General features: G+C 38.2%; 1 protein-coding gene across 1 annotated transcript; it reads right to left on the bottom strand.

Moving 5' to 3' along the window:
* Positions 1-11,345: 11,345 nt before the first annotated feature.
* Positions 11,346-12,151, bottom strand: LOC106090849 (cilia- and flagella-associated protein 276). Its single transcript, XM_013257182.2, has 2 exons — positions 11,632-12,151; positions 11,346-11,555 (listed from the first exon to the last, which is right to left on the bottom strand). The coding sequence occupies exons 1-2, from the start codon at positions 12,017-12,019 to the stop codon at positions 11,434-11,436; spliced, it is 510 nt and encodes a 169-aa protein (XP_013112636.1). The 5' UTR covers positions 12,020-12,151; the 3' UTR covers positions 11,346-11,433.
* Between the last annotated feature and the right edge of the window lie 1,239 nt (positions 12,152-13,390).

A 13,390-nucleotide genomic window follows, 5' to 3' on the forward strand; every position in this document is an offset into this window, starting at 1 on the left:
TAGCTGCCATATAGACGGATCCTCCGATTTAGGGTCTTAGGCCCATAAAAGCCACATTTATTATGTGATTTTGATGAAATTTGGGAGAGTGAGTTGTGTTAGGCCCCTCGAAATCCTTCGTTAATATGGATCAGATCGGTCCAGATTTGGTTATAGCTGCTATATAGACGGATCATCCGATTTAGGGTCTTAGGCCCATAAAAGCTACATTTATTATGCGATTTTGATGAAATTTGGGACAGTGAGTTGGGTTAGGTCTTTCGACATCCTTCGTCAATTTGGTCAAGATCGGTCCAGATTTGGAAATAGCTGCCATAAAGACCGATCTCTCGGTTTTAGGTTTTGGGGCCATAAAAGGCGCATTTATTATCCGATTTTGCCGAAATTTGAGACAGTGAGTTGTGTTAGACTCTTCGACGTCCTTCTTCAATTTGGCCCCGATTGGTGCAGATTTGAATATAGCTGCTTTATAAACCGATCTCTCGATTTAAGGTTTTGGGTCCATAAAAGGGGCATTTATTGTCCGATTTCTCCGAGATTTGGGCCAGTGCGTTGTGTTAGGCTTTTCAAAATTTTTCTGCAATTTGGCCCAAATCGGTCCAGATTTGGATAGGGCTGCCATGTAGACCGGTATCTCGATTTAAAGTCTTTGCCCCATAAAAGGCGCATTTATAATCCGATTTCACTGAAATTTGACACAGTGACTTATAATAGGATTTTCGACATCCGTGTCGTATATGGTTTAGATCGGTTTATTTTTAGACGTAGCTACTAAAAAGACCAATATTTTGTTATACACAATTGAACAATGACTTGCACCGATTACTATTTGGTCCAAATCGGAACATATTGCGATATAACTGCTATGGGTCATAAGGTATGCAATTTACACCGGATTTTGATGAAATATGGTTTACATATATACTCGAGGTGGTGGGTATCCAAAGTTCGGCCGGGCAAACTTAACACCTTTTTACTTGTTGTTTGTATCATTCCCTATGTCTGCAATGGCAACTTTAATTTCTTTAATGCAGGCTTGATACCACTCCGCCTGGCTGACTCAGCAATTATACTTAACGGCTCCACAAAAAATAGTTCAATAAAGTCAAATACTTTAAAATGTAAAATACGGTTTGACTGAGTTGGACTTTTCATTAAATTGTACCGAAATTATTATCACTTTATTTAATTGCAATTTAATTTGCGACATCAATGGACAATTATTTCATAAACCGTCATAGCGGTGAAACTTTAATTGTTCATCACAATAAAACCCTTGTTAATCAAACAATACTATAGAGGACTTTTTTGAAATACTAAAATACATAGTAATTTTATTTTACACGTTTTGGAAATATTTTAAATTATTCATCATTTATTATTATTCATCAATAAATACCTAAAATAATGGACTATAAAATCCTTAACGACTTTTTTAATATTTGTACTCGTACATATTACCAAATTGTAGATGCTGTATCTCATCAATTACACTTTGTGAGTACACTAAATCTTGACAACGATAGGTTGATTGCAACACATTCATTACGTTAATAGATGCAATTTTTAATTATTTATGCTATTGTAGAAGTTTTTAAGACGTATAACTATGGATTCCATTGACTGAAAACTAATAATCTTCTCTGATTCTTCACCAATTACTTTTGAAATGAAAAAATATGGATAATCGTGGCAAACACTAGTTCGGAAGTTCAGGGATCCGCAGTACATTTTTACGCTCCGCTCCCGCTCCTTTAGAATTAAATTGCCTATTTTCAACAGCTTGTAATCGTAATATATAATATTTGCCCTTACGATTACAACATGAAGCAATATTCAGCTCCGATTATATATATTCTTTATCACCATCTATATCGGACTGTATCTTAATAAAGCCCCTATATAAATCGATATCCCGACTTCTCGACTTCTTCGGCCTCTAGAGAGCGTGATTCTCATCCGATTTGGCTAAACGTTGCATAATTTCTTTTACGAACTCCAACATTTTTGAAAAGTATGGTCTAAACTAGTCTAGATTTTATTATAATAATTCATTTACAATGTTAAACCAGTAAGGAAAGGCAAAAGTCGGGCGGAGCCGACTATATAATATCCTACACCACCGAGTCTACATAAAACTTTTAATATATAGCACTTATATCCAAATCTAGTCAGACTTTAATTTTGCATAGCTATTGAAATATCGAATAGAACCTTCTATGATTTTCTTACGATGGTACAAAAATTGTGGCTTCTACAGCCCTAAAAGTCGAGACGCATAAAAGATATATATGAGAGTTTTATGTAAACCTGATTCGATTTTGATGAAATTTTGTTTACGTATTGGAATGTCAATTAAAACATCTCACGAAAAATTTTGTTAAGATCGGACCAAATTTTAGCTTTTACAGCCTTAAAAATCGAAACGATTAAAAAATGGAATCTTTACCTAAATCTGGTTCGATTTTGATGACATTTTTTGCATGTAGTACGACGTCAATAAAACATCTCCTGCAGGATGGGACCAAAATTGTGGCTACTACAACTTTAAAAGGGCATATCGGATGAAAGATTTATATGGGAGCTATTTATAAATCTGATCCGATTCGGATGAAGTTTTGCACATATACCAGTATGTCAAAAAAGCACTTCGTGCCGAATTTGGTAAAGATTGGACCAAAATTGTGCTTTCTACAGCCTTAAAAGACCATATCGGATGAAAGATACATATGTGAGCTATATATAAATATGATCCGATTCTGATGAAATTTGTCACACATATTAGGACGTCCCAAAAAGCACTTCGTGCCATATTTGGTAAAGATCGTACCAAAATTGTGCCTTCTACAGCCCTAATAGGTCAAATCGGATGAAACTTATATATGGGAGCTATATCTAAATCTGAACCGATTTCAATGAAATCTCAAACACATTATGTCAAATTTTGTAACGATCGGACCAAAATTGTGGCTTCTACAGCTTTAAAAGGGCATATCGGATGAAAGATATATATGGGAGTAGATATAGATCTGGACCGATATCTTTCAAAATCAGTAGCGTTTGTCCTTGGACCAAACAGAGAGGCAGACGGACATAGCTAAATCGAATCAGTGATTCTTAGCTGATCCGTATACTTATCGATAGGTCTAGCTCTTCTCCTTCTTAGCGTTGCAAACAAATGCACAAATCTATAATACCACAGTGGTGGTGTTGGGTAAAAAAATAATACTAGTAGAATTATGAAAAATCTAGTTTTTACATAACATATGTATATGTTGTGTCTCATCTGAACCCGTCTATAACCTGATAAAACTCACATATAATCCGGCCTCCCGATTTTACTTCCTAAACCTCTAGAGGACGCAAATCGATTTGGCTGAAATTTTGCATCATGATTTCGCCTATAACATCCAACATACCTGATATTACTGCCATATAAAAACGGATCATCCGATTTCACTTCTTAAGCATATACTGGAAGCAATTCAAACCAAAATTAAAAAAAATCAACGAAGTTTTTTTAGTTTCTGCCTTAAAGAGAAACCGTGCAAAGACAAATGCGATCAATAGTGAATGGTATACAAGATTCGGCCGACCCAACTTAGGTCGTTTTTGCCTGTATTGACTTTAAGATGAAACCTTTTAAAACTGGTGGAAATAGGACCTTTAATATGTTTTCGATAACGGTTTAATGAAACCTGCTCTACAGTTATCTCATGTTAACTTATTAATCCTAATTTTTTTAAACATTAAGTTCAGCCGTGTCGAACTTTGAACGCCCGCAACCGTGAATTAATTTATTATCCTATTTTATTTTAACTCCCTATATCCGACCGATTTGGATCATGTTCGGTTTGGATGCCAAGAAGCTTTATATATTTCCCAGTTTCAAATTTGAGCTAAATCGGGTATCAAAAGCGCCTATTATGGGCTTAAGACCCTCAATTGGCAGATCGGTCTAAATGGCAACTATGGTATTTGCCATTTGGATATCGGAAGGTTTTGTACAACTCACTGTTTCTAATTCCAAAGAAATCGAATAATAAATGCGCCTGCTATGGCTAAAATTGGTGGAATTCGAGACCATATTTGATTCAACAAAATCGGTTAACGAGTGCGCTTTTTATGAGCTTAAACCCCAAATCGACAGTTCGACCTATTTGGCAGCTATATCTAACCAAAGTCGTATGTGGATCATACTTGGTCCGTATATCGAGAGTCCTGATGCAAATCACTTTTCACATTTCAGCGAAATCAAGTTATAAATTCGAGCGAGACCATATTTGGCATAGATGTCAAGGAGTCTAACAGAACTCACTGTTCCGAATTTCAATGAATCCGGATTATAAATAGGGCTTTTGAAGGCTTAAGATCCAAAATCGGCAAATCAGTCTATTTGGTAGCTATATTCAAATATAGTTCGATATGGACCACAACTCTCTTTTCTCTTTAATTCGCTATGACAGAACATTTGTTCCACTAACCGACCATATAATAGCGTTCCAAGCGCCTCGATCTTCTGCGCTCATTCTCTGACACCAACTTTCGAGGTGTCTCTCACCACTTGTTCTTTCCATCGGGCTTTTGGTCTTCCCGGTTTGCGTGTACCACCGTGTTTGCCTTCAAAAGACTTCTTTGCTGGAGCTTCTTCATCCATTCTGACCTAGCCAACGCAGCCGTTCTATTTTGATGCGTGAAACTATGCTATCGTCGTCATACAGTTCATACAGCTCGTGGTTCATACGTCGCCCATATTCTCCGTTAACGCAAACTGGTCCATATATTTTACGAAGAATCTTTCTCTCAAATACTCCAAACACAACCTCATCTGCTTTCAAAAGTACCCATGCCATGGAACATATAACATATAACAACACGGGTAATATCAGTGTCCTGTATAGTGTAATCTTCGTCTGTCGAGAGGTGGCCTTGTTCTTTATCTGCTCGTTTATCGTTTGGGAGTTGAAACCATCCATTTCGTGTTATCTCCATTTACTGCCAGAGGCATTTTTTTTAAGCTGCAGTTACTACTTCCGGTGACAGACCTATGATAGCGATGTCGTCGGTATAGGCGAGTAGCATGTGTTCTCTTGTGATTAATGTGCCGCATCTATTCACATCTGCATCTCGTATAATTTTCTCCAGCAGGATATTAAAGAGATGACACGATAGGCTGTCTCCTTGTCTGAAACCTCGTTTGGTATTAAATGGTTCGGAGAGATTCTTTCCTATTCTTACTGAGGAATGCGTATCAGCAAGTGTCATCCTGCAGAGTCTTATTAATTTTGCAGGGATACCAAACTCAGACATGGCTTGAAATACCTTTGAACATAAAGAGGTATCTAAAGCCGCTTTGTAGTCAACAAAGAGATGGTAGGTGTTGATTTATCCTACTCGGATCTTTTCCAATATTTGGCGCAGTGTGAATATCTGTTCCAGGGTGGATTTACCAGGTCTAAAGCCGCATTGAAGGGGCCCAATTATCTGATTGACTTTGGGTTTTAATCTTTTACAAACAACCCACAGTTCCGAATTTTAGCGAAATCTGGTTCTACTTCCGCATGTTACGGCCTTAAGACCCTATACCGGAAGACAGTCTACATTGCTGCTATACCAAAATATAGTCCGATCTGGACCATATTTGTCAAGAAAAACCCACCGCTTGAAATTTCAGCAAAGTTGAATAATAAATGCGCTTTTTTTGGGTTCAAAACCCTAAATCAGTCTATACGGCAGCTATATCCAAATATGGTCTCATTAAGTCCTATTAAGAACATAGCCTGTTTACGGATGAAATACGAATCTGTGCAAATTTCAGCTCAATATCAAAATATTTTAAGTCTGCAACGTGACTACAATAGACGGACAGACAGATAGACATACGGGCATCGTTAAATCGCTTTATAATTTTACGACGATCAAGAATATATATTGGAGGCCACCGTAGCTCGGAGTTCGAATCCTGGCGAGACCATCAGAAAAAATTTTCAGCGGTGGTTTCCCCTCCAATGCTGGCAACATTTGTGAGGCACTATGCCATGTAAAACTTCTCTCCAAAGAGGTGCCGCACTGTGGCACGCCGTTCAGACTCGTCTATAAAAAGAGGCCCCTTATCATTGAGCATAAACTTGAATCGGACTGCACTCATTGATACTGCAGTTTGCCCCTGTTCCTTAGTGGAATGTTTATGGGCAAAATTTGCAGTTTACAAGAATATATAAACTTTGAAAGTTCGGAAATTGATATTTCGAAGTGTTGCAAGCGGAATGACTAAATGAATATATGTATCACTTAACCTATAGTGTTGGGTGCCGGGCCATAAGGGAGTAATAGGTAATGAAAGGGCAGACGATTTAGCGGTGAAGGCCAGAGGACTGCCGTCAATAAACTTGGTTAACCCGAAGCGATGAATGCGCATGCAACCCTGTGGACAGCGAAAATCCTATGGGGGATCCAGATCGTGAGAAGACGAGGCTATTACTAAAAAGAAATAAGAAGGAGGTCAGTATAGCTTTTGGTATCATAACGGGACAAACAGGACTACGAGTTCACTTATGTAAAATCGATGAGACAATGGGGGGAACTATTCGAATATGGGGAAGATGATGAGACGTTGGAGCATTTCCTTTGTCATTACCCGGCTTTCGCGTCTAACATACACCGGTACTTAGGTGGGAACACAATACCAGACATGAACCAACTTAGAGGATTTTGTAAGTAGCACGAAATTCCCAATATAAAATTTTCTTTTTCGAGGTTACTTTTTAGTTTTTTTCTGGCTTACGTGTATGTCCATAATGGCATGGGCGGATTAATTTCCACACCCTCTTTTCAACCTAACCTAACCTACGATAAAATTCTAAGAAAATGTTTTCTAAGACAAAATTTCTAAAAATATTGCCCTAAAGACAAAATTAAAAAAAAAATGGTTTTAAAAACACTAGTTTAATAAAAATTTGTCTTAAAACAAAATTTTAATAAAATTTTTCCTTGAAACAAAATTTTAATAACATGTTTTCTAAAACTTCATTTTGATTCAATTTTCTGTAAAACCAAAATTAAAATTTTGTTTTTTTAAAGAAAAAATTTTGAAATTTTTAAAACAAAATATTATTAAAAATTTCTTTGAAGTTAGTATTTTCATGAAAATTTCTGAAAAGAGAAACACTTAACAAAAATTTGTCGGAAGAGAAACATTTAACAACATTTTCTCGAAAGACAAACATATAAATTTGGGAAAAAAAATTTCAATTTTTGAAATATTTGATTTTCTTTCAAGGAAATCTAATTTATTGATAACGGATGGGGGCGGACCCTACAGTTACCCCCAAAACACCAACCAAAATCAAAAGTGGACCGATAAGGACAATATGGGTATCAAATGAAAAGTATGCGGGAGTATACAACGAATCTGGCATACAAATTAATTTCGATGTATAGGGGGTCACCCCACTTCCACAAAAACGCCTAAAATGGGCACATTAACCAATCACGGATATATGGGACTCGGTCTGTTTGTTCCGTATAGACTGAAAAACGGCAGGACTGATTTTCTCGAAATTTTCGCATATTATGTAGGTTGGTCTGGAAGGAAACATAGGCTTTATAATTTTTCGGTATCGGAAGGGGAACCCTCCCCATTATGCCAAAAACACAACCCATAATCAAAAGTGGACCGATCAGGACAATATACGTATCAAATGGAAGGTATTAAAGAGTAGATTACGAATATGGTGTTAAAATTTAAGTCTAAGTACTCATCGGGCCGCTCCACCACCAAAACTCCCCAGCGGGATTTGATATCCATATTTGGTCGAAATGTTTGAGGTGGCATCCCTCCCCTAATGAGAACATTGCCCTAAAGAAGAACATTTCCACCAGGAACCGAGAAGGGCCAAATTCTCACACATCAATGAGTGCTTTCCGATTCAAGTTTAAACTCAATGATAAGGGACCTTTTATAGCCGAGTCCGAACGGCGTCCCGCAGTGCGACACCTCTTTGGGAAAAATTTTTTAAATGACCATGCATGGCGTTGTTCCTCACAAATGTCACTAACATTAAGAGGGGATAAAAACCGCTTTGTCCGATGTTCTCGCCAGGATTCGAACGCGTTCAGCGTCATAGGCTACAATGGCACGAATTCGATATCCGCATTCAGGGCAAAGTGTCCCTACCCTACCCATTTTGGCTAGTACATATATATTTACATCTCCCTATTTGCACTTATAAAGCCGTAGTTATTACAATTTGTACATATTTGCTCAAAATTTGATACGGATACTATAACCCCTCAGAAAACCTCCGCCGAGGTCCATCTGAATTGGTCCAGAATTAGATATACCAGCATATAGCAGATATAGAACCGCCCGATTTTTGTCTTTTCTTACTGGTTTTGACACGTCGCAATGAACATATAAAAGTGTAACTCTATAAGAGAGTTGGGTCTACATTTGCAAAATGTTGTCCTGTATAAAAAGAAAATGTATTACTGTAACTTTTTTTTCAGAATCGAAATCACCATAAGACATCAGCACTGATATCTAATCGTGAACAGTGAAGATTTTTGATTCAGACACAATTTTTCCAACAACCTACGATGAATACAGATCAGTGACGACCTCTCCTGGTGCCCCGTTGTCCGTTGGAGAGTTTCCCGGCAAATTTGTGTTAACGAGTAGTTCCGGTGTTTCCCCACTAGACATTGCCACTCTAACTTCTGAATGTATCCTACAGGATTTTCCGTGGCCAGGCGTTAGATGTATCCTCCGCGGAGCTGCAAAACTACAGCAAGGATTTGTTCTGAGCCTTATAGCTCAATTCTCGTCCCGGTTGTGTAGTGCCCTTGTGGCTTTCGCCCTGTTGAAGAGTTATCTGCAACCATTCGTTAGACAAATCAGTTCTGGAGGCTACCCTGGCGGTCGCTGCTTGCCCTCTGTTCTCGAAGGCGGCTTCTATAAATCGTGTGCCATGCATAGAGAAGCCAACCAGTAATGAGACTTATTTATTTCAAGGCTAGTAACCAGAGATGGTTTGTCGGAAACTCCGACGTTTATGACATATATTTCCGACGTATTATAAATACATACGTCAAAAACCTCATAAACCTAGCCAAAGAACTAGTTTTTGACAGAATTGAAAAATAATTAGGAAATCGTACGATTATTTTCAACATTTGTAAATTTATAATATGGCAACACTGGTGCATAGGTTTACTTCTTTTTATATATGTAGGTATATGACGTTTTCGACGTTTACAACTTTTTGACAGCCGAAACCTAAAAAGCCGACATACAGACCATCTCTGCTGGTTCCTACTGAATCTTCAGTGCTAAGCGACGGAAGAAGAAAAACATTTAGACTACTCTTTGTCAGAAAAGTATTCTGTACTCTGACAGAGAGTACCTATTTTTCTTTGTTTTAGTGAAGTGGTTTTTGTGAAGTGTAAAATGATGGCTTGCTTTCATTTATCATTTATCAGTAGCTGAGTTGCGATCCGTTTGCTTTGCTATTTTGTGAGGGACACTTCATAGGAAAGCGAAGGAAAAAAATATGGTCAGATACCATAGATGCTAAGTTCGCGAGGGCCGAATCTTATATACACTCCACCATGGATCACATTTTTCGAGTTCTTTGCGCGGTATCACTTTTTAGGCAAACAAAGAATATTGAATAAGAACTGTTATGCTATTGGAGCTATATCAAGTTATAGTCCGATTCATTGTAGAAGTCATTGAGTATTATTTCAGTCCATTCGGATAAGAATTGCGACTTGTAGGCGCTCAAAAAGCAAAATCGGGAGATCTGTTTATATGGGAGCTGCATCAATCTATATATCGGTTTAGACCATATTGGACACGTATGTTAAATGTCATGAGAGAAGCCGTTGTACAACATTTCTGCCAAATCGGATGAGAATTGCGCCCGCTGGCGGCTCAAGAAGTCAAGATCCAAAATCGGTTTATATGGCAGCTATATCAGATTATGAACCGATTTGAACCATACTTAGCATAGTGTTTGAAGTGATACCACAACACTACGTGCAAAATTGCAACCAAATCGGATAAGAATTGCGCCCTCTAAAAGCTGAAGAAGTCAAGATCCCAGATCGGTTAAATGGCAGCTATATCAGATTATGTACCGATTTGCGCTATAGTTAGCCAGTTATTGGAAGTAATATCAAAACACCACGTGCGCCCTCTAGAGGCTCAAGAAGTCAAGACCCAAGATCGGTTTATATGGCAGCTACAATCCCAACCGATCCACACTAATAAAAAGTATTTGTGCAAAATTTCAAGCGCCTAGCTTTACTCCTTCGAAAGTTAGCGTGCTTTCGACAGACAGACGGACGGATAAACGGCCGGACAAGGCTGGATTGACTTAAAATGACAAGACGATCAAGAATACATGTACTTAATGGGGTCTCAGACGCATATTTTGAGGTGTTACAAATAGAATGACAAAATTAGTTTACCCCCATCCTTCACAAATGTCGCCAGCATTAGGAGCGAATAATTCAAGTAAGGTAAGAGTGGCAATCCTTTACAGACTCACTTAGACAATTTTAAGTCCATTGTGATACCACAGTAACGACATACCAAGGCTTATGGTGGGAATCGAACCCACGACCCCCGCTTGCTTTTTCTTGCTTAGTTTCTCCAGTTAGCCAGAAATTAACTTCATCGCTGAACATAATTTTTCGATAAGATTTATTATTAAAAAATACGACATTTTGGTAGGTCATTGGCGTCAGTTGTTGTACGTTGTTGTATTGAACACTTTCCACTTTCACATATAACGTTTGGACACAATTATCAGCCAGTGCTGCCAACCCAAAAATTTTATCTCGTTGTATTTGAATACGTTTATGTCATGCCTGCTTTCGCGGCTAACAGACTGCGGCACTTAAGTGGGGATACAATACTGGAAATCAAAATCGAGTTTCTGGTTTTAAACGTCTAGTTCCGACCATACTTAATTTATCTTGTTATGGTCGGTCGGTCCGTGTTCTCTTTCCATATCGTTTGTCCGTCTGTCTCGTTTTTGTAATCAGGATGGAGGTCGTATTTGTTATCCAATCATCACGAAATTTTTACCATATCACTTTTTTAGCCTAAAGGAAAATGCTACGTAAAAATCGGTTCAGGGAATGGCAGCTTTACAAGTTGTCACCACCGGTGAGGTTGGAGGAGAGGAGAATTCTAGATTGAGCTTTGCCAAGTTAAAGGCACTCAGAACCGTTTCTTCGTATTCCCCATCCCCTCAATCATCTACGATACTCCAGAACACCATTCAAAAATTTCTAGAAAATTGTCCTTAAATGATTATTCCAACAAACGAAACAAATTTTGTACCGTCAAATCACTCGCAAAAATTTTTATTAGGAAAAAGAGAGTAAATTTGTTTGCCAAAACAAAAACAAGTCCTTGAAGCATTAGTAACGGAAGAAATTGCCATCTGCCGGTTGACGAGAATAACCATTATTGACCATCTGTGTATGAGGTCCACTGTTTATTAACTTTACACTGTGGGGTGATATCTTCTCCTTCAAGCCGCCTTAATCACAAAGATACAAACCAAAAGGATTAAAACAGGAAAAACTCTAATCGTAATTTTCGAATGAAAAACTTACCTATTTTCAATGGATGCCCATTTTTCTCAGGTTTCGGTAATTTTATGTCGATGGTATTTCTAAGTACCCTGAATGTTTGCGGCATTTGACAGCACGTCTCTGGCTGCAGTACATAATCGATCAATTCAGGAAAAATCTCCCTAGAATGTATATAACGTGACTGCAGCTTGAAATCCAAGGAGTCCTTAGGTATCTGCGAAGTGGCAACGAAACGTTTGCTGGCACGAGCGGAAGCCAATGTTTGATGATAGAATAGACGTTCACAGGGCTTTAAATTCGCATGCCATTCACCATTCGAATCAACTTTTGGTGGCGAGGGCAAGGGGCAAATCAAACGTCCTTCTCTTTGCAAATGTGGTGCATAGGAATAATTGCGCACTCTTAACATGTTTTGTATTTTCTTAGTAGTTGTTTTGTTTTTGGCAATTAGTGTACGGGAGGAGTTTTGGTTTGTTGTTTAATTTTCAGGAATTAATAATGTTTATTTTTTGTGTATTAAAATGTTTTCTTGTCTGTTTGTTAGTTCAAAACAACAGAATTATAAATTGTTGCTTAGCAATCGGGCATTGTTGTTACTAGAGTTGCTAAATATTTTTTATACCCACCACCGAATGAAGGTGGGTATAAAAATACTTTATATGGTCGAAATATCCATTTCCGACCATATAAAGTATTCTTGATCAGCGTAAAAATCTAAGACGATCTAGCCATGTCCGTCCGTCTGTCTGTTGAAATCACGCTACCGTCTTTAAAAATAGAGATATTGAGTTGAAACTTTGCACAGATTCTTTTTTATACCCTCGACCATAGGATGGGAGTATACTAATTTCGACATTCTGTTTGTAACACCTCGAAATATGCGTCTAAGACCCCATAAAGTATAAACCGATCTTGGGTCTTGACTTCTTGAGCCTCTAGAGGGCGCAATTCTCATCCAATTTGACTGAAATTTTGCACATAGTGTTTTGATATCACTTCCAACAACTGTGCGAAGGTTGTATCGGCTCATAACCTGATATAGCTGCTATATAAACCGTTCTTAGGTCTTGAATTCTTAAGCTTTTAGAAGGCACAATTCCTATCCGATTTGGCTGTAATTTTGCACGTGGTGTTTTGGTATCGCTTCCAACATTTATGCGAAGTATGGTCAAAATCAGTCCGTACCCTGATATAGCTGCCATATAAACCGATCTGGGATCTTGAGTTCTTGAGCTTCTAGAGAGCTCAATTCTCATCCGATTTGGCACAAATTTTGTAAAACGGCTTCTCCTATGTCGAATCGATCTTTAGCTTGACACAGCTCCCATATAAACCGATCTCCCGATTTGGCTTCGTGAGCTCCGAATCGGACTATAACTTGATATAGCTCCTCCTCCGTCCATATTCATTATTCTTTGTTTGCCTAAAAAGAGATACTGCGCAAAGAACTCGACAGATGCGATCCATGGTGGAGGGTATATAAGATTCGGCCCGGCCGAACTTAGCACGCTCTTACTTGTTTGTCTATAAGCAGGTTGTGCTAAATCGGACTATTCCTTGATATAGCCCCCATATAGACCGATCCTCCGATTTAGGGTCTTAAGCCCATAAAAGGCACATTTATTATCTGATTTTGCTGAAATTTGGGACAGTGAGTTGTGTTAGGCCCTTCGACACCCTTCATCAATTTAGCCCAGATCAGTCCAGATTTGGATATAGCTGCCATATAGACCGATATCTCGATTTTAAGTCTTGGCCCAATAAAAGGAGCATTTATAAT

The sequence above is a fragment of the Stomoxys calcitrans genome, chromosome 3 (assembly GCF_963082655.1).
Source record: "Stomoxys calcitrans chromosome 3, idStoCalc2.1, whole genome shotgun sequence".
NCBI classification, from domain to species: Eukaryota; Metazoa; Arthropoda; class Insecta; order Diptera; family Muscidae; genus Stomoxys; species Stomoxys calcitrans.

Excerpts from the sequence above, each read along its gene's own strand:
- LOC106090849 (XM_013257182.2), bottom strand. The coding sequence starts at position 12,019 with ATGTTAAGAGTGCGCAATTATTCCTATGCACCACATTTGCAAAGAGAA. Across the intron at positions 11,556-11,631 it reads TGGGCATCCATTGAAAATAG|GCGGCTTGAAGGAGAAGATA; the intron begins GTAAGTTTTTCA and ends TTTGTGATTAAG.